This window comes from Solanum tuberosum, unplaced genomic scaffold (assembly GCF_000226075.1).
Source record: "Solanum tuberosum cultivar DM 1-3 516 R44 unplaced genomic scaffold, SolTub_3.0 scf00208, whole genome shotgun sequence".
Lineage (NCBI taxonomy): Eukaryota > Viridiplantae > Streptophyta > Magnoliopsida > Solanales > Solanaceae > Solanum > Solanum tuberosum.
In genome coordinates this window covers 267,577-291,491 of record NW_006239132.1, presented here as the reverse complement: position 1 = coordinate 291,491, position 23,915 = coordinate 267,577, and the positions used below count along the sequence as shown (strand labels likewise).

Sequence of the window (23,915 nt, the reverse complement as noted above, 5' to 3'; positions counted from 1 at the left end):
TATCTTTCTGTAGATCCATATGTATTGTTTTGACTTCCTGAACACAACTCCTAATATTGGATTGAACTATATCACTTGCTTGTCATCAATGCATATTGTTTTTGCTTAATGGTCTTGCTAATCTTTGTTTCCACCATTTCTCTGTGCATGAACCTTGTTGTTCGAGTCTAATATCACATCTAATGATCTATATACAAGTCTTGCTCTGATACCACTTGTTAGAAAACATTAAAGAATTCACCCAAGATCACAAGTAATTCATTAGACAGAGATGTTAGGGCTTGTTTGGTGTGAGGGATTAAAAATAATAGTGATGGGATAAAAAAAAATTATGTTGTTTGGTTGTCATGTTTGTGATAACTTATCCACCATTTATATCATAGTGATGAGATAAGTTATCCCATATACATGGTGGGATAAGTTATCCCATGATAGCTAACCCCATGATAACTTATCCTGGGATAGCTTGTTTCCAACCAAACGACCCCTTAATCTAGAAGAATGGTAGGAACACTAACCCTGTTTCATTGCAGTAACTTCATTGAAGAAGACTGATGAACTTGATCTTCCAAACATTGAAGATTATTTTTTTAGGACCCGTTTGATAAAAGGTATTAATCAAAATGGTACATGGATTTTTTTTTTTGATAACCGAGAAATCCGTCTGTGACCCGCCCTTTGGACCAGTCACAGCCTTCTAAACTCGATGGATAATGGGCCCACCCCTCTACCCTTCTCCACTTTAAATACCGGGCTTCGCTTTACATGGTGTGGGGCTTGAACCTGCGACCTAAGCCACACATCCTCCACCTTTTGTCACTTGAGCTAGGCCTTGGGGGCATGGATTGAAATTTAGTCCAACAAAAACATTATTTGGTTACTTTATTTAACCTAATCCATGGATTAGGTATACCTCATACAATGTCTTATTTTATCCCTAGAAAAGGGAGGGAAAAACTAATCCAAGGTTTAACAATCCTTGGATAAGACCCCTAAATGACTAAACTATCCCCAAATCTTTTTCGTAATTCTTTTTTATAATTTAATGCTCATTTTATTTATTTATATGAGAATATTTATTCTTTTAAATTCTCCAAATTCGTTCAATGTAATTTGATGATTTCACAAACTAATATTTTTTTCTCCATGTTTGATTAGTTATATTTGGTTGATTTTTTTTAATTCTTTTAAAAATGTAGTTCGTCGATTTACCACTTGAACTATTTTTTTTAAAAAAAATAAGCTCCGTGTATTTGAACAATTTAAGTAACCTTAAATCTATGTTAAGTTTAAGGTATATTTGACCAACAAAAAATTAGAAATATACCGTGCTATCAAGGATCTCTATGGTGGCATATCACGCCTCAAAATTAATAATAATATTTTTTTTTATATTTTAGTATTTAACTTGAAAAATTAAGTGAAATATAAAATCTCATAATAATTCAAGGGTATAATAGGAAAGGAACTTTTTCTAGAGTTTTAAACCAAATATAAAATTAAATGGAAACAATGAACCAAACACTTGATAAAAACTAATTCATGCATTACTAATCCATACATTAGTAATCCCTGTATTATGCATCTTTGTACCAAACGGCCCCTTAGTGTTCTTTTTTTGAGATGAAGAGAAAGAGAAAAGTATATCTTCTAGTTCAGGGTCCAAATCCTTTTAAGGATTTTGAAGTGCCTTTTCAGGAAAAGATTCTTTTCATGAAATGTGTCTTTTCATATGAAATGATGCCTTTTCATCTGAAAGGTGCCTTTTCAGGAAAGGTGCCTAAGGTACCTTTTCAAATTTAAATAGTATCTTTTCAATAAGTCTCCATTAGACATAAGAAAAGAACCGTGAGTTTTCTAGGCATCTAAAATAAGCCCACATGAATAGATATTTACTTTTAAGGCCCCAAACTTTAATACTTTATTAAATCATATAATGGACTACTTCAATGATAGCATATCTATGCACAATGTATTAATATGTGAGTTCACAAAATAGAAATTACTAACATTAATGTCATGTAAATTCTTTCTAATATGAGCTACTTGCTCGGGAACCCCTTTGAATTGTGTAATCAATTTGGAATATGTCTCTAAAATACAATTTTCATCCTATGTGGTATCCTATGTGTATTATGTCACGGAGGACTCATGTGTCTACTTGTTCAACTTTATACAAGTTTAAGTGCCTACTTGTGTATATCCAAAGTTGGAGGAAATAAATATGAAATAAAACCAAGTTAAATGACACATTTATGTATTACTCCCTCTGTCTCTAATTACTTGTCCAATTTTGAATTGACACACCTATTAAGAAAACAATTATTGACATAGTGAGTTTACCATTTTACCCCTATTAATTATGAAGTGGATGAATTAAAAATTTAATATTTTCAAAAAGTTCTACTTTTTTCAAAGTAATTAATTGAGGGTATAATAATTTTTTTTTTGGTCCTTTCTTGATTTGTCAAAATGGACAAGTAATTAGGACAACTATAAAAGGAAAAGTGGACAAGTAAATAGGGACATAGGGAGTATGTCAATAACAATACAATAGACACACAAAACTATCGGCAAAATACATAAACATGATCCTTAACTTGGCGTCAGTGGGCAACTATGACCTTTAACTTTGGGTGTGCACAAGTAGGCACTTAAACTTGTATAAAATTGGATAAATGAACACATTTGTCCTACATGATAATTTTGTGTCCTATGTAATGTCCTATGTGTATTATGCCATGTAGGACACATGTTTCAATTTATACAAGTTTAATTGTCTATTTGTATACACTCAAAATTAGAGAGTTTAATTGTCCGCTAAAAAAACCAAGTTAAGAGTCATGGTTATGTATTATGTCAAAAACCGTCTAAAGCAGATCTAAAACAATACAATACGACACAATTCAATATGATACATAAAAGTGTTAACATTTCAATGTAATTACCCCAAACGAAAAATCAAATAACCAAATTCGTTTCGAAGGCCAAATAGTAACCCCATAGGCCGCAACTCTTTGAGTTCTCCCTCTCATCAACTCCGCCAATATCAGTCTACACAAAAATCGAAAATACTTCAACTGAGCACAAATCAGTGAATCCAGTGATTCTGAAATTCATTTTTCTGGTAAGTTAATTTAATGTTATGCAAACCCCAATGCACATTTACAGCACAAACATACCAAAAAATTGATTTTTGTTGTTGTTGTTGAGATTTTCACTTTAATTACTTGGTAATCTAGAGCTAATTGATTGTTTAAAATCAAGTGGAGAAAGTGAAATCATGTTTCCATAACAAATAATTGACTTCTCTTTGTTTTCTATAGTGAATATATCAAAAAAACTTTCTTTGGGTGTTGTTTTTTTCTCTATTTAGTAGGTCATATAGATTAAGCCATTAGGGCAGTCTGCAGTAATATAAAAAAGATACAAACTTTAACAAAAAAAATTGGGTTTTTATAATGTAATTGATACTTTCTCCTTGAGCAAGAGGGTCTATCGGGAACAACTTCTCTTTGGCTTCACAAAGGTAGGGTTAAGTTTATGTATGGACCATCCTTTCCAGGCTCCACTTGTGGGATTATAATGGGTATGTTGTTTTAATTGATACTTTCTCCATCAATGTCAAGTTTATTGAGTGTTTTAGTTTCAATATTTGATTTCAGATGATGGGGTTAATTCTTCATTTTTTCATTGAGAAGTCATTTTTTAGTGTTTGGTTACCTTGAGTTGTGGAAAATCGGGAATCTTAGTAGCTCAGTTGGTTGGCTACGGCTATATGAACTTTCACCTTGTTGGTGAGCATTTGATTCCCCATCTTGTGAATTTTAAAAAAGAAGTCGTGGAAAATCATTTATATCCTATATAGCATACACAAGCTCTTAGTCTCAACTTCTGTAAATGTGACTGATGTTAATTCTGGTACTGGTGGTTTGATGTTTGGGCTAATGTTGATAGTATGTGTGATCCAATAGGATGGCGGTTGTGGAACCTTCCTCCTCATTGGAGATTTTAGTAAGAGGACCAGAAGGTTTTTTTATTTGGAATGGACCTCCTTTCCCGAGCGGTGAACCTGGTGTCAAGCTGGATAGGGTTCCTTGTACCAGTGCAAAGTTTAGTGATGATGGGTCCAAACTTATGGTTACGAAATCAGACTTTGTAATTAGCATCTTTGATTGCAAAACCTTGACAGAGATTAGGTCCTTTGATGTCCCAAATGTTCTTGCAGCTGTCATCTCTCCTTGCGGGACTTATCTTCAAACCTTCCAAAAATGTTCATCTCCTCAGCATAAGAACGTAGTCTTGTGGAAGATAGAAAATGGTGAATCTGCTTACCAACTCTTCCAGAAAAATATGACTAAAGTTACATGGTAATTTTTCTTTTGCTTTGGCTGTCAATGTGGAAATTTATGCTCATAATTTTGTTGTATTTTGTTCATTTGGATTCTGCTTTCTTCAGGCCTTCAGTACATTTCAGCTCTGACGAAACTGTTGCATGTCGATTGGCAACAAATGAGATCCAATTTTTTGATCCTAGGGATTTCTCTAAGGGATTCGTTAATCGGCTTCGAGTTCCTGGGGTTGCTGCATTGGAGCTTTCTAAAGCCCCTGGATCATATGTGGCTGCATTTGTTCCAGAATCTAAGGTCTATTTTACAGTTCAGGAAGAGAATTATTGGATACTCATAAATTATGAATTTAAAACATCCATGTATTATTCTTCTTGATTGATCACTGTGCATTTCGATATGCTTGCTGCCTCTTTAACTAATCCATATTTTCCTTGTTAGACAACTTGACACAACTACGATTGAGTGCAACTGTTAAGTCTCATAGAAGTGCATTCCATCCAGAATATTTCCTATAAATTCAAAAAACATTTTCCAGAAGCTGTCTAAACTGCTCCTTAATGTAATAAAAAGTTACACTTTGAGGCTTTGGGAATATATGACAAGCTTTCATAATATCCTATATGGGAGGGAGGCACATAGTAAACCAGATATCAATGAGCTGTCTTACAGAGAGTTGTGTTTCTGGGCAGCACAGTACATCATGTTTGTTGTAGTGAAACTGCTACAGGAGAGTAGTCAACTAAGTGAATCTAAGAAATCATCTGACTATTTTGGAATTCTTTTTGGTATAGTAATGTCCAAAAACCAATATATATGGACAGGATTGAAGAGTAAAATACTTCCTTAGTTTCATCACTTTTCTGCAATCAGATTACCACACAATAGAAAATTCTTCAAGTGTTTAGTGATTGGGCTGACAGTTCTCAAGGTTCCTAATTAACCTTTCGGAGATTAATTATGCAGGGAATGCCAGCCAGTGTTCAGATATATGCTTGTGGAAAGGACTTACAAAGTCAACCTGTTGCTCGACGTAGCTTCTTCAGGTGCTCAACTGTGCAACTGAGCTGGAACTCTGGTTCTACAGGGCTCCTAGTGGTGGTCCAATCAGATGTTGATAAAACAAACCAGAGTTACTATGGAGAATCAAAGTTGAACTACTTGACTACTGATGGGTCCCATGAAGGGCTTGTGCCTCTTCGTATGTTCTATCATCTTCTTATTTTCAGAAAAAGTTATGTGTTGAATGAGTGAATTTGGAATTTAGAGATCCTTGGTATGTTGCAGGTAAAGAAGGCCCTATTCATGATGTTCAATGGTCCTATTCGGGTAAAGAATTTGCAGTTGTTTATGGATGTATCCTTTACTAAATCCTAATCTCAAGACTTGTGAAACTGTTACCAAGAAATGAAAAGAAAACCTTAGAGAAGAGAAAAAAGAAGATTGTGAAAAGAGTCTTATGTAAATATAACACACTATTCATAAAGGAGAGGTTTGGAGCAACGATAAAGTTGTCTCCGTGTGACCTATAGGTCATGGGTTTGAGCCGTGGAAGCAGCCACTAATGATTGCATTATGTTAGACTGTCTACACGACACTCCTTTGGAGTGCGGCCCTTCCCTGGACCCTGCTAAAGCGGGATGCTTTGTGCACCGGCTGGCAGCTGTCCATTAATGAAAAGCCATACAATTTGAAGACAAGAATATTGGAAGAAATGTTCTTAAAGTTTGAAATTCGATGCAGCTTCTTTCTAAACAAGGTAAAAGTTTTAATATATGCACACTTATGATTAATTGCCGAAGGTTAGAGCTTGGTCTTCCATTGTTCTCTCATTCGTGGTTCCTGGTGTTCCAGCTTTTTTATTTAATTATTCCTTCTTAAACCTTCTTTCTCAATTAAGAGAAATGCAGAATAAAAAAAGCAAGATAACTGTTAAATGGTGGAGGACATCTAGCATACATATTTTTTTGTTCTTTAACTACAACGATGGTCGATGGTCTTAGGTCAAGTGCATTAGATCATTTGGCTTATATATTCAACAAACTTGTGCTCAGTTAATTGATAGGGTCCAAGTGTTGTCCTATCAAAGGAGCTCTTATTTCCTCCTTTGAGTCTATTTGTTCAAAATTAATTTGCAGCCAGTATCCGCCTCCAAAGGGGTAGAATAACAGTCAAAGAGCTAGGTGAAATCTTCCTATCTGCCTAGCCCTTGGTGGGTAGGGTCAGTTGGTACCTATGCTGTGTCATAAGTAGTAATAAAGTGTGCAAGATAGCCTTAATGCTACCGTTAAAAACAGAAAGAAAAATATGCAGCTATTTCTATATTTCTGTTGAATGTATTGTTTCATATATTTTTTTGGATGTTGCTGCTATCCTTAAATCACTTAGTTATGCCTGCTATGGCCACGGTTTTTGACAAGAAGTGCAATCCTCTACTTGAGCTTGGAACAGGCCCATACAACACTATCAGATGGAATCCATTGGGAAACTGTATCCTTTACTTAGTAAATAAATTATTTTCCTTATTTGTCTTCATTATCTAGTTGGTCATTGGAAAAAAAAACATACAAGGGCTCGTTCAGACTGCTAGTTTATTTCCACAGTCAGCAGTTTTTGCTTTTGTTTGCCTTAACCTTGTTCTACAGTTATATGCTTGGCAGGCTTTGGTAACTTACCAGGAGACATGGTATGCATAATTAGATAATTTATCCTACAGAGAAGTCAGAAATGCCCATAACTCTTATACTGTGTCAAATATCATGGCTTGCTATTACTTATCAAAATAGATGACTTCTGACAAATATGATAAATATAACAAAGTATCAAAGTTACCCTTACTACCAACAATTTAATGAGAGATGGAAAGAGTTCGACGTGTCCCATCAATCTTTATTTCTTCTAATAAAAATCAGTTTTTGTATCAAGTGGTGTCACAAGAAGTCATGTGAATAAAGAGTAAATCAGTAAAATAGGGATGTTACAGTTGAATAGTTCCAAATATGGAAAGGTGTCGATCTCTTTGAGATGGACTAAAAAGGAACAAATATCAGGGACTAAGCATAATGATTAAGACAGCAAACCTAAGAGGATGGATCAGAGGGTTTGAAGTTGCCAAGGAAGGGACTGAAAGCATGGAAGTGACACACCTTCAATATGCAGATGATACTCTTATTTTTTGTGGTGCTGAGGAAGAACAACCGAAGTATTTAAGGGTAATTCTTGTGTTATTTGAAGGAGTATCTAGTTTGCATATCAACTAGAGGAAGAGCCTAATGTATCCTATAAATGAAGTCACCAACATGAACTGGCTAGCTACTATACTTGGTGGAGAAGTTGGCAGTCTGCCAACAGTTTACTTGGGACTACCTCTGGGGGCTAAATCTAAATCTATAAAAATATGGGATAGTGTGATAGAGAAGTGTGAAAAAAAGCTAGCCAGGTGGAAAACTCAATACCTCTCCCTAGGAGGAAGATTGACTCTCAGTAACTCAGTCCTTGATACTTTACCAACTTATATGATGTCTTTATTTCCCATCCCACCAGGGGTTATCAAAAGGTTGGACAAAATTAGAAGAGAGTTTTTGTGGCAGGGAAACAAAGAAAAGAAAGGATACCACCTGGTAAAATGGAAAGCTGTGATGACTGCTAAGAAGAATGGGGGCTTGGGGATTAAGAATTTGGAATTTCAAAGCAAAGCTCTAAGGATGAAGTGGTTATGGAGATATGCAAATGACAATCAATTGTTGTGGAGCAGGGTCATTGGTGCCAAATATGAAGATGAAGACAATTGGATGACAAAGGTGGTGACTAATCCATATGGGGTTAGTTTATGGAGATCTATAAGAGACATGTGGGATGAAGTGAGGAACAACTCAAAGAAAAAAGTGATGAATGGAAGAAAGACCAAGTTTTGGAAGGATGAATGGCATGAAAAAGGCAACTTGGAAGCTTTATTTCCAGATATTTTCAATCTAGCTTTGTTCCAACAGAGATCCATAGCAGAGTTATGGACGCCACAGGGGTGGAACTTTGCCTTTAGGAGGCATCTTAATGACTGGAAATTATGAGAGTTGCTGAATTCCTTAACACAGTGGACACCTTCAATGGGCTTCAGATTGGGGAGGATAAATTATGGTGGAGTGGTAACAACAAAGGGGTATTCAAAGTTAACGAAGCTTACAGGATGGTGGACCAACCTAGTAATCATAATCTAAACTGGCCATGGAAGCAAATTTGGAAAAATAGGATACCTTACAAAATATCTTGTTTCACTTGGTTATTAGCCAAAGAAGCAGCTTTGACTCAGGACAATGTTATGAAGAAAGGGATAACCTTATGCTCAAGATGTTTTCTTTGTAACGAAACATATGAGACAGTGAACCATCTGTTTCTACACTGCACTTACACCCTTAAGCTGTGGAGAATATTTCTAAGTCTCAAAGGCATCTCCTGGACCATGCCCAGGAAAGTCTCAGAGGCGCTGAAGAGCTGGTAGGAAGCAGGAGTACATGCTTAAAACAGAGATAGATGGAGAATTATCCCTGCTGCTAGATGGTGGTCAACCTGGAAAGAGAGGAATTATAGGTGTTTTGAGAGCATAGAGAATAGTTTGCAGAAGGTTAAACTAAACTGCATTATGTTATGTTTTTGGTGTAACCAGATATACTCAAATGAAACTGTCTCTATAGTTGATGTTCTAGACTCAATTTAGGTTCAGGACAGTACAATTTGCAGTACATATGTATATAAGGTTCCAGTACAACCCATGTACTGATTGTGATATAATACCAAGTTAATAAGTTCAAAAAAAAAAAAAAAGGAACAAATATCACATAAAATTTATCAAGAAAGTAGAAAACTTAGATTCAAGTGTTGAATAGGACACAAATTGACCAATCACTGGAGGCATGCCAAAATCTTAATTATGCTAAGCTTACAGTCACACCAAATGATGCTCGAGGAGACTCTTTAATACATGTAGCCATCAGCACAATCAGTGTATAAGACCATTTGGTTCCTCCCGAGCAACAAAAATTATTAGATAGTTAAGTATAGGTTCAATAGTTAAGTGTACTGTAAACAATTGTATTTAATAATATACTCCCTCCATCCCATTTTATGTTACGGTGTTTGAACATAGTCCATACACAAAGTTTAAGATAATATGTAAGACTTTTGAAACTTGTGGTGTAAAACAAGCCGTAGACATTTGTATGGTTGTAACTTGTACATCACCTCATTAAGGGTAGATGAGAAGTTTAAAGTCGAATTGTTTTTAAATATATAAAAGCGTCATTCTTTTTGGGACGGACTAAAATGATAGCGTGCCACATTAAAATGGGACATAGGCAATTATATTGTATCAGGTGTATTAGTAATACAACGATATACATGGTACATATCTCTATAAAGGGATTCACATGCAAGTCATTGTTCTTTGCTCATTCTCTCAATCTTTTATCCTTGTTTCTACTATATCTCATATGACATCAAATTTTTGTTAGAAATTACTTTGCATTTGCCAATGATATCCGAGATAAGAAAATGTCATTTGTCGCATATTTTCCTGAAACTGTCTCATTTGCCCGAGCCTTTTTGCTCTTGTAAATGTTATGCATCAACCAACACTACCACGAAACTAGGAACATTTCAGAAGACAAAAGTCGAGAAACCACGTCTCGAGGGCAGGTCCTGCACGACTATGAGGAGATCCACTCATATGCTCAGTGCGTGAATCCTATTCAGATTTCAGACAATTCTTTGAATTTCTAGCTTTCATGGTGGTTGATTCTTCATTCTAAACCTAACCAATTTTGATCACCTGAACCCTAATTCTGTGAGGCTCAAGCAATTTCGTGCCTTCCTTTTTTATTCATTTGAGATTTAATTTAATATTCTGACTCACTAGGTTTTAATTAGTTTATTACAACAGTGTCTTTTGCTGACAAAGATCTTGCTTACTGTACACCCACTATAATAAGATTATCCTGCACCATAAGGCTCATAAATGGCAACAATCTCCAGTGATTTTTCAATTGTTCTTTAGTTTGGTGAGTTCTCTCGACAAATAGAATATTTAGGTGATTCTTATGACAAAAAGATGTTCAAATATCTCATTCTGACAGCTTTCCAGATTAATTTTCCAGCAAGGTCAATTCCTTTTGTATGTTCATCAATCTCCCAACCTTTTAACTCGGATTTGGCCTCCTACAATTATGTCATATGAATTTGAGAATTTTGGTCAAAATAAAATATGGCGAATTATGTGGCATCCAAGGGTGTGGCCTGGTGGTAAACGAAATGAGTGCAAAACTTGGAGAGCAGGGTTCAAATCCCAGCATTAAGAAGGAACACTAGGTGATGTCTTCTCATCTACCTAAGCATTGGTGGCAGAATTATCCGGTACCATGCTGGTGAGAGATAGCACGAAACCAATGGAATAGTTGAGGTTTGCGCAAGCTAGCCTAGACACCATCACTATCCAAAAGACTAAATAGATATGGTGATTTATGTGGTTAGATGGTTTCTTCTATCTGATTAAAATGAGTTTCTTTAGTATATGGTACTTAAATAGTAGTCTAATGCTTGTAATTTTAGTTGTTCAAATTGGCAAACTATTACTTATGTCTCTTAGTCCTCCATTCTTGTTTTTCGGATTGTTGGCTCAGCTCTACTCCTTTTTCTCATTTTCTTTCTTTAGTTGCATTGTCCAATGAATTCTAATCCATGACAATTGGAATAGGCCAAGCTATCCCTTCCCTACTTGAATTTGAAAAAGTCAATTCCTAATGTTCTTAGTTGTCCTTTTAATCACATAATACTAATTAGTCGCTTATCCTTAACACTTGATTATCTAACCCTATTTACATTAAACTATCAACTAGATTGTTTGTGGGTGTTTATTGGATATGGTATGTATAAGTATTTGGTACAAGTAGCTGTAAGTTTTGCTAATTCTTATTTCAACAACAACATACCTAGTATAATCCCACAAAGTGCGGTCTGGGGAGGGTAGAGAGCACATAGACTTTTCCTCTACCTCAAAGGTAAAGAGGCGTTTTGTTAATTCTTATAGTTTGAATAATCGGCACATAATATCCATAGTCAAATTACACCCGTGCATCATGGGTACATCTAGACAAATGAAAATGTTTGCTAGTATAACCTAGTGATTAACATGGTGGAACCGTTTTCCTGGTGCTATCTCAAGTCACCTCTATTTCCTACTCGACCATGGATCTGTTATCAACATCTAATCCATTCTGGTTGATGTAATGTTGGGTTAAATCTTTCTTACTCACATATGAATTGTTACTACAAGTTATAAAGAGCATAGGTTTGGCATGTAGGATGACATGTAAGGTTAAAAGATTTCATTCCTGAGAAAATATGAATATTTACTCTAGTGGTAGAACTGGCCTCATCTTTTGGCAAGTGCAGCCTATCTGCACTTTGACCTTCAATTATGCTATAGTTATTTGAACAAAACTAAAAGACTGTTGGAAAACTAAGGAAGTGACTTCTGCCTATGGAGATCAATCAGAAATGTGTGGCATAGTTTCTTTCAAAGAACTAGATTCAATGTAAACAATGAAAGGAACATTTTGTTTTGGGATGATAAGTGGTTAGGAATTGGCAGCCTCAAGCAGCTCTTTCCAGACATCTATCTGTTGAATCAGCAACAACAGGCCACTGTGCAAGAAGTCTGGTCCATCCATGGATGGAACGTAACATACAGAAGGATGATACAAGATTGGGAGGTGGATAAACTAGCTGAATTTTATGGCACCGTAGACCATATTGGAGGATTGGAAGAGGGAGAAGACATTCTCAGGTAGATTCATCACAGTAAAGGTATCTTCACAGTTAGCTCTGCCTACAAGAATCTGAATCAAATGGGGACTCAACTCAGATTTTTGTCTTGGAAGCTTATCTGGAAAGTCAAAACTCCATATAAGGTGGCAGTCTTTACATCGTTGGTAGTAAAAGAGGCAGAACTAACTCAGGAGAATCTCATGAATAGGGGAATACGTATGTGTCCTAGATGTTTTTTTTGTGAGCAACAGGCAGAGACGAGACAATCAACCATGTGTTTCTTCACTGCAGGGTGGTTAGCTAAGTTACTCGGACTCTCCAAAAATGTTGCTGCATCTGTGTCGGATACTCCAAAAATGCACTACTTTTGAAGGATCCAACATGCACCTGATGACATTTTTGAAGAGTTAGAGCAACATAGGTGGTTAGACAACTTTGGATCTTGTTTACTAGCTTCAGGGGCACAAGTTGGACCATGCCACGAAGGGCAAGTCTGCCTATAGAAAGTTGGAACAATGAAGGTAGTGGCAGTAGAAACCAAAACAGATGGAGAATTGTCCCAACAGTGATTTGGTGGACCATATGGAAGGAGAGAAACTTGAGTTGTTATGAGAGCATTAGTAGTCCTTTACATAGGATTAAAATGAATTGCATTATCACTTTTTGCTATTGGTGCAATTCTGAGTATGTAGATGATCCTGTAATTATTATAGATATCCTAGGTTCTTTGTAAGATGAAGTAGGATCTAGTTTAGTTTTGTTGAGTATACTCAACTGTATGTAGCTCCATGATGTAAATTTGGGATCCAAGCCTTTAGTGCTGAAGATTTATTCACAAAACTGTTACCTTTGCCAAAAAAAAAAACTAAAAGACTGTATTGCCATGTCTACCCTGAGGCTTAGAAAATTCCTATAAAATCTTAGTTGATTCTAAGTGATGCTTGCCTGTGATCTTGAATTAGAAGTTTCTTCCTCATTTAGCTTAGCTCTTAAGTGATTAGTCATGATTTCAGGCATTCTGGGACTACAGGGAAAAGAAGCAACTTGGAACTACAAGGGCTGAATTGTCAGTGACAAGTGAATGGTCTCCTGATGGTCGATACTTTATGACTGCCACAACAGCTCCACGCCTTCAAGTTGATAATGGGTATGCATATGTTTTGCTGATTTTGTTTTTGTGTAAAATGTGCTTCGGCTAAACTCTAAAGCCTAAGGTACCTTGAGAACCAAATGTATAAAATTTCAGTTTGTAGCTTGCAATGACAAGACAACTTTTTTTCCTCTGCAATGATTAGACAATTCAATGTGTTAAATTACTGCATTTTGCTTCAGTCTATAATATATTTGAATATCTTGATGACTGTCTAGACCACTTGATTTCTTTCAATCTATTGGTTTAATAGTTTTTTAAATCTTGTATTTGGTTGTCAACTTTTTTCTATGCTGATGTTTATCCACCTGCAAATGTGTCGCCAAGACTTGAGGGTAAGTTCTACAGAGTGTTGGTTAGACCAACAATGTTGTATGTGCAGAGTGCTGACCAGTTAGAACGTCTACATTCAGAAGATTAATGTAGCGGAGATGAGTATGCTCATATGGATGTGTGAACACACTAGGAGAGACATGATCTGGGGCCAAGGTGGGTGTGAAAATCGGGGAGAACAAGATGAGGAAAGTTGAGGAAAGTGAGATTGAGATGGTTCAGTTATTTGAAAAGGAGGTGCACGGATGTGCCAGTTAGGAGGTGTGAGAGGTTGGATGTAGCAAGAGTTAGGATAGGTAGAGATAGGCTGAAAAAGAATTGGGGAGGTGATTAAACAGGACATTACACAACTTCAGCTTACTGAGGACATGACCTTAAATAGGTATGGAGTTGGAGGATTACGGTAGAAGGTCAATAGGTAGCCAAGTGTGGTTGCCCATTGAGTGGGAGAGGCAAGGGGCTAGCCCCATATCCTATTCTCGTTATTATTAGTAGTAATTTAGTAATCCTGTAATCTCTTTTTCTTCAAAGTGATTTTTTGCTATTTGTTGCTTTATTTTGCTCTGTATCTCGATATTTTGCTATCATCTTTTCTTGCTATCCTTCTCCGAATAGCTTCTCTTTTTGAGCCGAGGGTCTATTGGAAACAACTTTTCTACCCCACAAAGGTAGAGGAAAGGTCTACGTACATCTTACCCTCCCAGGGTCACACTTGTGGGATTACACGGGGTATGTTGTTGTCAATCCACCTGCAAGTTTAATATCAATTGTTATAGCAATTATCATCTATATTCCTTACTAAAAGTTGGATCTATTGAATTATGGCCCTAATGTAACTGCATGAACTCATAATCTTGTTTGAAAAGCCTTCAGTGATTCTAAAGGTATGAGAAGCTAGTGAATAATGATCATGCTTTATGTTGGCTTTGTTGGACGAGAGAGTGTACTTCCAGGTTTATGAAAGCAGATATATTTGGAAACTTCATTAATCAAATACATGATAGCTAATGCCTATTTTCATACTTTTGAAGGGTTAAAGTCTTTCACCACAATGGATCATTGTACTTCAAGAAGATGTTTGATAGATTGTATCAGGTTAATAATAGTCTTACTTATTTGCTTTTTTCTCTTTTCTGGTCCCAAACCAATTTGCTTTGCCTGCTTACTTCTTTGTTCACTCCTCTGACAGGTTGATTGGAAGCCAGAATCAGTTGAAAAATTTGGTGGCATTGAAGACCTTGTGAAGGCAGTTGGCTCGGTGAAAATAGATGAAGCTAAAGTGCCAGGTTCCTCCTGTTTAAATCTAGTAACAAAGTTTGATGTAATGCCCATTTACTTATTATAATGGGAGCTGAAACCAAAATGTCTTTATAGGGAAAGGATCAAAAGCTACCCAGGCCGTTCCAAAAGCTACACAGGCTGTTTCAAAAGCTGCTCAGGCCATTCCAAAAGCTACACCTGCCAATCCTCCTGCAGCAAAACCTGCTGCTTATCGTCCACCTCATGCCAAGGCCGCTGCTGTAGTTCAAGCAGAGGTATGGAATGGATACTTTATTGAGTACTTATTACTTTTTTCTTTTTGACAAGTCAAGGTGTGTTCAGTAAAAACATGCGATTGCTATTCAATATGAAAATTTTCTATGAATCTGTTGCTTTTAATTGCTATTCAATATGAAGATTCTCTATGAATCTGTTGCTTTTAACTACATTCTTATACAAAATACTTTCTTCAGCATTCTGAACGTCATGCCTGGGCCAGTTTTTACACTGGCTGATTAAATCTCTTTCTAATGCCCATTTCCCAATGGAGAACACTGACGTTATGAGTATGCCATTACAATGTCTAAACGACATTATATTAATGATATGGTAGGTTTCAAATATGATGAATTATTCACTAGTGGTGTTTTCTGCACAGCCATTATCTTTGTGAAGTAAACCGATCTTTTATACAGCAACCATAATATTTTTGAAGTTGGTTCCCTTATAAGTACTCATCCTGTAAGATTATATTGTAGCCAGGTTCCAAGAAAGTAATGGTGTTTTTTAATGGTTTTGCTATTGTCAAGATATTCTTTTATTTGACAAGGAATATTTTGAGAAGGATCGTCAAGATATTCTGCATCACAATTTGACTAAGTAACCTTAACCCCATACACCCCCTCTTTGGAGACAACATTATACTCATAATGGTTAATGCCATGTCAATTTTTAATTGGATTTTATGTGCATTAATAACTGTACAAACTAGTGTGCAATGGTACAGCAACAGGATAGCCCCTCAATTTTTTTTGTTTGCTTCATTTATGCTCCATAAACTGCATTTTGACCTATCGTGAGTCTTGTTAACCGTAGTTCTTTGTTTTTTGATTTTTGTGCTTTTGTATTTTTTTGATTTCATTATTTTGTTTTGTTTTTTCTTTGTTTGTTTGTTTGTTTGTTGCTTTCTTTGTATACTCCGTCATGCACCCACCAGAAGTAAGCTCTAAAAAACCCCTCTTTTTAATCTGTCCAACATGACTTGTTTGCGTTGACCCTGCACTTGGCAAAATAGGGTTTTTACAACCTGTGAACCTAAAACTGATGTAGCATAAGTTTGGATCTTCATGTATTAAATATAAGGAAGGAGGTTTCTTGCTTTTTGGACCTGGAAGTTATGGCCGAAAGAGAGGTGAAGGTTCTCTTGGAGGCTTACTTCGTCTATTAATGGCTTTGACGATGAACTGTCTGATGGTATGTTTCTGGGTATAGGAGTGATTGTTTGAGATATAGAGCAAAATATAGCTAAATGACTGCAATAACAGGTACATAACTATTTTTCAGAAAAATGGAAAACGAGATGACAAAGGTGAGGTTAGACAGTCTCTGGTTCCGGAAGAAAATGTACAAGTTGTGAATCTAATTGTAACTCATTTTCATTATTAACTAAAAGTAGATAGTACTTATAGGTGGGGCTGACCGGCTGGAACTCATCAAATATTAGAATTTTGGCACTTCTTGCTTGATCTTCTCTCTTCTTCTTGCTCTGGCGAGATAATCCTATACTTTTCAAATATGTTCTCGCTCACTGATCTCTACCCCCATTTAGATTAGAAAAGCTTTGTAAGGCTTCCGGAACTGAAAGTCTGCTTTTCTGAATGGACTGTTCTTTTCAGGATTTGGATAAAAAATACTTAAGCTAGGAATTCACAGTGAATAATATAGGTTCTCTCAAGATTTCTCCAAAAGTTATTCCCAACACAGAGCTTTTGCACAAAAAAGAAGTTAAAACTGCATTATGATATAGTTAACTTTACATGAAACACTGTGATGATAAACATGCAATGTGGTAATGACGCGATGGTTTACGAGCTACTTTCAGAATGTCTAAAGTCTAAATATGTCAAACTGTCATCTGAAAGTTCATCCATGCATTATTTCCAGTTCATCTTTGATTCCCCCCCGATTTAGTTTGTACAACTAATGTGCTGATAGTATGCATCTGTTTCATTTTGACAGTTATTTGGAGGAAGTCCTTCAGGGTAAGCTTTCAAGATACATGTTCATACTTTTTCCAGTTTTCTCGGTATATTTTTGATGTTCAAACCTCAAAACTGTTGAGTGACTGTACGTCTTTTCCTTATTTCACATGAATGTAGGGAGCTTAGCAAGAATGCATTGAAAAACAAGAAAAAACGGGAGAAGAAAAAGCAAGCTGAGGCTGCATCTGCAGCTGGAGGTTCATGATCAGAGGCAACTCTACCGAATAGGCCGTCTTGACATGCACTAAGGGGCCTAAAGCAAGAGGAGGTTTTCATGGACCATCATACATCCTGGAGACATTTGATTTGGTTTAATATTATCGAAAATATGACGTAGTACATTACATAAAGCAAATTTTTGATTCATATATTCTTTTTAAAATATAGTTTTCAGCCCCCCTGTACTAGAGCTGAAACAAAATTTACCTTTTGAGTCTAACCCTGGTGCTGGATCAATGGATCTGTTTGAGCTGCTCATCAGATAAGTAGGTAGTGACAGAAGGCAAGATTTTTTTTTTTTTGTTTTTTGTTTTGTTGTGTTACTACAAATCTTGTTACCTCAACTCGACTCGTCTCCATTGTATCAATACTGTAACATACAAATGATCATCTAGACATCTCCGACAAAAAAATATGTGCACACTGACATAAGGAAATATATTGAAACATTAAATGTATCCCAAACATACAACGAAAGATAACAAGAAAACAATCAGGAAATTAACCATGTAATTCGATGCGCGGAGATACGATGTCTCTGCGTGAGATAAAAATTGACTAGAGAGGATTATGAGATAACCAACGTCTCAACATAGTCGAGCACTCAGAAGGATTTTGACCAATTCGACTTTCGAATTGGGATTTAGATTAACCTTTTTTGTAATAGTACACCCATCATCTCAAAATCCTGAATACGTTTTTGCAATCACACACGACAGGTTGACAAGGAAAAATCCTCTCCTTTGGGGAAAGAAATATCTTACAATCTCAATCCTTACATTTGTTAGCTGCTATGAATCCCATAAAGATAGTTTTAAACAGGTTGAAAGATAACTAGCTAGATTCTTTGGACGCTTAATGCTAATGGATCCTTATCTACTGCTCCTCATTGGGAGACCACTAGACAATCACAACCCAAAAATTCATATTCAAAAGATCATAGAATAAAGTTTTCCCTTTCAAAATGTCTATCTTATCATGGAGGTTGCTTAAAATAAACTTTTTTTATGAGGTCTTGAATAAATTCAATAAAGAGTTCTCCTCTATATGCATTTGTTGTCGAACCCTGTTGATGAGATAATGTTATACCTCGAGCCTACACCCTGAACATGATCGACACTTGAGAATCATTGCTGATAACCCTGAATATCTGTATCTGCATCATGAAACGATATATTCAAAAAAGTTCTTAGATTAAAAAAAAACAAAAACTTCCAGTAAAATTATATTTAAAAAAGTTCAAGTATGCATTCCACAAAAATCTCCAATCAAATTCACAATAATAAAATCCCAAAGTAATTCTACAAGTAAAAAAATTCCCAAGTAAATCCTCAAGAAATAAATTCCCAACAAAATTCGTAGAGCATAAATCTCCAGGTAATACCACATATAAAATTATTTCTAAACAATTTTTTAAGTAATTATTTCTAGCTGAATCGGCAAATAAGTTTATTTAGAAATTTTCTTTCAAACAAATTAAAAAATAGTTTTTTTTTCATTACTTGCGATTTTACCTATGAAAATGGTACTTGCAAATTATTTGCTCCAAATAATTCTCCAGGTAATAATTTTCCAAAAATAGCGCCAAATATACCTACCAATTTTTCAGGGGAAATATTTTTCGCAGGTAAAAAAGTCCAGAATTTAGGAATCTCATATTTTTGGATGAAAATTCATAGGAAATTTCTGCAAAAATAATTCCCAAGTAAAATCTCGAGGTAATTTACAGTTTTCTAGTAGTGTTAATACATGAATTAATACATGAGTAACTTTTATACAACATTTAAAATCTTACCAATCAAACATGGTATAAGTTATGTTGACTTTTATACCTAATACAAAACTTCTACCAAACATAATAAAGCTAATACAATTTTTTATACATGAGTAAGATGTCTCTTAAACAATAACCAAAAGACCCTAAATTATTGAACCAAAAAAATAGCAACTCTTAGCTATTGAGGTCCTACACTTTTGAGAGATGATCTCTTAGCTAATAGCTAGGAAAATCTCAGTGGGTTATTTTTTTTTTTCTATATATAAATAAAATATTATCTAAAAATTATTTATAGGAAACTGATGTGACTTGTGAGCTGTGAGGGCATAATATATTTTCCATATAAAGTAGTTTTAGTCCATTTCAACAAAAAGCCCGACAATAATTTATTGTTGTCTTTTTTTTTTTTTTGGTCAGAAAGGAGTAAATAGCATATAACCAAAAAAAAAAAGTTTACAGGGTCAAAAGTTGTGGCTGTGCCACTACAGAAATAACGGAACTAGCAGATGATGTATGTACAACCTGCCTAGCCGAACTAGTATTAAACATTAACCTACTGGAGTGGGACGCAACCTGCACTCTTCTACTATACAGCTCTCCATTCTTGTCAGCCCGCAAAATATCCGTCAAGGATGCTGGAGAGTTCCAAAACAGCATAGTGTTGTTATCCACAAAAATAGTAGTTATGGCGACAGCAACTAAAGCATCCGCTAGTTTATTTTGTTCCCTGTAAACATGACTAACCCGTGTATCACCCATCCTACGGAGGAGGTACCTGGAATCAATTAACAAAGGAGAGTCATGAAACAAAGGTGAGTTTAGCAGGTGCACCAACTGTAGTGAGTCAATGTTAATTTCCAGATGCATTATCTCATATTGCAGAGCTAAGGCGAGACCTAGCAACAGAGCCCGCATTTCTGTCTCAAGAGGCTTTGAAGTAGGACAAGTTCCTGTAAATCCAAGAATCTAATCCCCGACACTATTCCTAAAAACACCTCCTAAGGTTGATAAGCCTGAGGCAGAATCAAAACCACTATCTGTATTAAGCATAATATTGGAATCCACAGGCGGGTTCCACTTGACATACATGTGCACAGAACTACGTTTTTGTTTTGGATTCCTCGCCATGAACCAGTACTCACCTGCCACGTTCGCAATGGACCAAGGTGTTACTAAGAAAGGGTGTCTCTCGAAGATATATTTATTTCGTGCCAACCAAATAGTCCAGAGACAGTAAGGAAAGAAGGTTGATGCGGGTACGCGGTGAATAAATCTACCACCCAAAAGTTTTACAAAGCTAGACAACCAAATTGGAATTGCCAGCATAGGAGAAGCACCCAATGAATCAATCTGTTGAGTGATTCCTAACTCAGACCATAACGACGCTACTTTAGGAAATAACTCATAGTAAAATAACTGTTAATTAACTTAAATGGCCCGCATTACTAGGAGTGTGTATTCGATTTTTCGATTTGCTTTTGTACTATTCGATTCGTTTTTTTTGATTTTTGGTTTGAAGAAGTGTAACCCGATCCGAATCAAAATAAATTTGATTTGGTTTGATTTTTCTCTTTTCGGTTTGTTTTTTTTTTTCGATTTTGGTTATTCCGTTATGTCAATAACTAGAAACATAATCAAAGTTATATTTGCAATTTGAAAATAAGCTAAATCATAATGAAAGAAAAAAAACTAAAAGGGACAAAAGTGATTAACTCCAACTTTATATATATATATATTTTTTTTTTTTTATTTTTTTTTATATATATTTTTTTCTAAATCTGAAACCAAACTAAAAAACCAAACAAAGTAAATTGTTAATCCAAAATCAAATAAAAAAAATCTAAAAGCCAATTAAAACTAAAATTTGATTTGATTTGATTTAATTTTTCGATTTAATCCAAATAGTGCACACCTCTGCTCATTACCCCAACCAACACAACTGCACAACCATAAGCTCCTCAAATTCTGCCTGTAGTATATTCTTAGTAGCAAAGATTTGTGCCTTGCAGAAGCTCAATATTTGTTTATAAAATTAACTTTGTAAGTAATGTTGATGGAATAATTTTAAATTTCGAAATAACTTATATATTTGTCTGATAGTAGATCACTATCTAAAATAAGTTATATAAATATATTTCCATGATGATGAATCATTTTATTAAACGTAAAATAAATATCTTTAAATATTATAAACATTGTACATTTTAAGTAATATTGATTAAATAATTATAAAATAAATATAGTATATATTTGTGCGACAATAAATTATTCTCGATTTTTTGTGAAATCTAAAGAAGAAATTACCTTACTAAAGTAACTATTAATTCCTAAAATACCCTCACTGGAAGCTGCTCTACAAATGCAACAAAGAAACTCCTAAAATACCCTTACGATCGGAAGCTGCTCTACAAATGCAACAAAGAAACTCCTAAAATACCCTTACGATCGGAAGCTGCTCTACAAATGCAACAAAGAAACTCCTAAAATACCCTTACGATCGGAAGCTGCTCTACAAATGCAACAAAGAAACTCCTAAAATACCCTTACGATCGGAAGCTGCTCTACGTATTCCCTTATATATAAGTAATATTGATTAAATAATTATAAAATAAAAATTTAAACAAATAAAATTACATAAAATTTAAAATGTTGGGCCCGTGCTGAGCACCGGGAAGAACCATCTAGTACTGAAAATAAACTTACACACGACCTTTGGTTGATTAAAAGCAACAAATTTGGCTTAAAGGCCTCATGATTACATATGTAATAAACAAAAGTGTGTTTGTTACATAAAAAGGTTACACTAAATGCATAGAGGTTCTAACTTGGCAATTTTTTTGTAGTGTTATAAGCTCATCAATAAACGACTGCAAATTCTGATCGGATGAACCACCTTCCGCCACTGCCTCCGCGGCTTTCTTCTTCCAATTCAATGCATTTGATTTCATCTCCGCGGCCTTAGGACCAATGGACACCTCGCGCAAAGATTGTTCAACTTCGTATCGAGGAATAATCCTCTTCTCTGTCACACCTCTGGAAAGTCTTATGCCTATTTTGAATTCATCCACTAAGTACTTAGCATTGGTGACTTGATCACCCCATTGTGGAAATGCCACGATAGGGACGCCATTCACAATGGCCTCCATTGATGAATTCCATCCACAATGAGTCAGGAAACAGGCTAAAGACGGATGTGCTAAAACCTCTTCTTGCAAACACCATTCCACAATTTTTCCTTTATCCCCAATTTTGTCCAAATAGCCTTGTGGCAATACCACTGAGAGGAAGGATGAGTTTTTTCGGGGTGGCTTCATGATCCACAGGAAATTTAACCCCGAATTCAGTAACCCATAGGCAATTTCATCGACTTGTTCCTGGCTCGGAACAACGATACTTCCAAAAGAAATGTAAACAACTGAAGATGGTGGCATGGAATTGAGCCATTGAGTGATGGAACTATCAGCCTTCACTAAGTCAGCACGAATATTTTCTCCGATTTTTGAATCTTCATCGACTAGTAATGGACCAACAGTCTTCATGGGAAAAAAATTGGACATGTAGTTCACTATATCTTGTTCGAGCTCTTCAAATGACTCGATGAAAATACGAATGGGGTTAGATAGGTAATTGAATTGTCTCGAAACGACATTTGCTAAGACAGGAAATGGATTAGATGGGAGCAAGAAACTAGGAAGTTCATCCCATTTGAGAATTGGCATGTTAGGTAAGTGAACATCAATGTTTGGATTTGATTCATTTGGGAAATTTGCAAGATTGAAATGATAGTGATAATAAGCAGAAAAACTAGCACAAGATTGTACCCAAAGGACAGCACAAGGTATATCAAGGCTTTTAGCTACATCACATACCCATGGAAGAAATGGATTGTTGATTAGACATGAAACAGGACGTCCATTGGCTTCGTTCTGTTTTATCATTTCAGGGAGTAGTACCCTGCCTAAAGATTCAAGATTCGCCAGCTCTGTTTCGAGCTGGCGATTCTCTTTAGGCTGAGTGTACTCCCATCCATTGAAAAACTCAAATCTAATGAAACCATCTCCATAAGGAGTTGGCTCATCACTAATTATGTTCTTGTTGGCTTCTCTCATGTCCTTGCCTACACATTCAGGTGCGCAAAAGGTAACCAGAACACCTTTCGAGGCGAGGCGTTTGCCAAGTCGAAGTAATGGATTGACATGTCCTTGACCAGGAAATGATATGAGAAAAACATGAATGAATGAATCGATTGTACCTTGAGATCCCATTTTTCTCTAGTGTGATTATTGATTAGCTACAATGAAAAGTAGCAGCTATAGAAAAGAATATTTAGGGAGTGGTGTAATCTTTTCTTATTAGTAAAGTAGTAAAGTAAAATAAATGCTATGTTGTTTGTTTATGTGCGCGTATGTTGCAAGTTGCATTATATAATATTGGCTGAATCCAACCGTGACCCATTAAAGTTGACATCAATTTTCACTTAGACACTTCAACCAGTGCTTGTTATTTTAGACACTCAAAGTAAAGTTATATTGTGTTAGATTGACACTTTTTGCTGAGTTGACACATTATGTGTGATGTATTCGTTTTGAGCGCGTGACAAACTTGAATTTTGCAAAAAAAAAATTACTTTTTTATTTAAATAAAAGAAAATACAAATACTTGAAAATATACTGTCATCTTCTTTACATTTTCACCATAAAATCCGGCAATCTCTTCATAGATTGTTTATCAACTATCGCCGGAAAAATCTT

The 23,915-nt window shown here is 35.6% G+C and overlaps 3 protein-coding genes across 4 annotated transcripts; 1 reads left to right on the top strand and 2 right to left on the bottom strand.

The window, feature by feature from the left end:
- The first annotated feature begins 2,951 nt into the window (after window positions 1-2,951).
- LOC102604215 (eukaryotic translation initiation factor 2A) lies at window positions 2,952-17,685 on the top strand. 2 transcript variants are annotated; one of them, XM_006355716.2, is made up of 13 exons: window positions 2,952-3,127; window positions 3,975-4,370; window positions 4,460-4,646; window positions 5,316-5,550; window positions 5,637-5,705; window positions 6,738-6,839; window positions 6,995-7,035; window positions 13,178-13,311; window positions 14,679-14,742; window positions 14,837-14,933; window positions 15,022-15,182; window positions 17,146-17,168; window positions 17,286-17,685. In XM_006355716.2, the coding sequence occupies exons 2-13, from the start codon at window positions 3,976-3,978 to the stop codon at window positions 17,371-17,373; spliced, it is 1,596 nt and encodes a 531-aa protein (XP_006355778.1). In that variant the 5' UTR covers window positions 2,952-3,127; window position 3,975; the 3' UTR covers window positions 17,374-17,685. The 2 variants fall into 2 exon arrangements, with proteins under 2 accessions (XP_006355778.1, XP_015168009.1); XM_015312523.1 differs by lacking the exon at window positions 2,952-3,127 and adding an exon at window positions 3,686-3,797.
- A 1,932-nt stretch (window positions 17,686-19,617) lies between these two features.
- Window positions 19,618-20,292, bottom strand: LOC107062188 (uncharacterized). The gene is made up of 3 exons (XM_015312544.1): window positions 20,160-20,292; window positions 20,000-20,114; window positions 19,618-19,939 (listed from the first exon to the last, which is right to left on the bottom strand). The coding sequence occupies exons 1-3, from the start codon at window positions 20,290-20,292 to the stop codon at window positions 19,618-19,620; spliced, it is 570 nt and encodes a 189-aa protein (XP_015168030.1).
- A 1,583-nt stretch (window positions 20,293-21,875) lies between these two features.
- LOC102603881 (cinnamate beta-D-glucosyltransferase-like) lies at window positions 21,876-23,558 on the bottom strand. The gene has a single exon (XM_006355715.2). It carries the CDS (start codon window positions 23,427-23,429, stop codon window positions 21,963-21,965), a length of 1,467 nt encoding a protein of 488 aa, XP_006355777.1. The 5' UTR covers window positions 23,430-23,558; the 3' UTR covers window positions 21,876-21,962.
- Between the last annotated feature and the right edge of the window lie 357 nt (window positions 23,559-23,915).

Excerpts from the sequence above, each read along its gene's own strand:
- LOC102604215 (XM_006355716.2), top strand. The coding sequence starts at position 3,976 with ATGGCGGTTGTGGAACCTTCCTCCTCATTGGAGATTTTAGTAAGAGGA. Across the intron at positions 4,371-4,459 it reads AATATGACTAAAGTTACATG|GCCTTCAGTACATTTCAGCT; the intron begins GTAATTTTTCTT and ends TGCTTTCTTCAG. Across the intron at positions 6,840-6,994 it reads ATGGAATCCATTGGGAAACT|TTATATGCTTGGCAGGCTTT; the intron begins GTATCCTTTACT and ends CTTGTTCTACAG.
- LOC107062188 (XM_015312544.1), bottom strand. The coding sequence starts at position 20,292 with ATGGCGAGGAATCCAAAACAAAAACGTAGTTCTGTGCACATGTATGTC. Across the intron at positions 20,115-20,159 it reads AGGCTTATCAACCTTAGGAG|GAACTTGTCCTACTTCAAAG; the intron begins GTGTTTTTAGGA and ends TTGGATTTACAG. Across the intron at positions 19,940-19,999 it reads ATTAACATTGACTCACTACA|GTACCTCCTCCGTAGGATGG; the intron begins GTTGGTGCACCT and ends AATTGATTCCAG.
- LOC102603881 (XM_006355715.2), bottom strand. The coding sequence starts at position 23,429 with ATGGGATCTCAAGGTACAATCGATTCATTCATTCATGTTTTTCTCATA.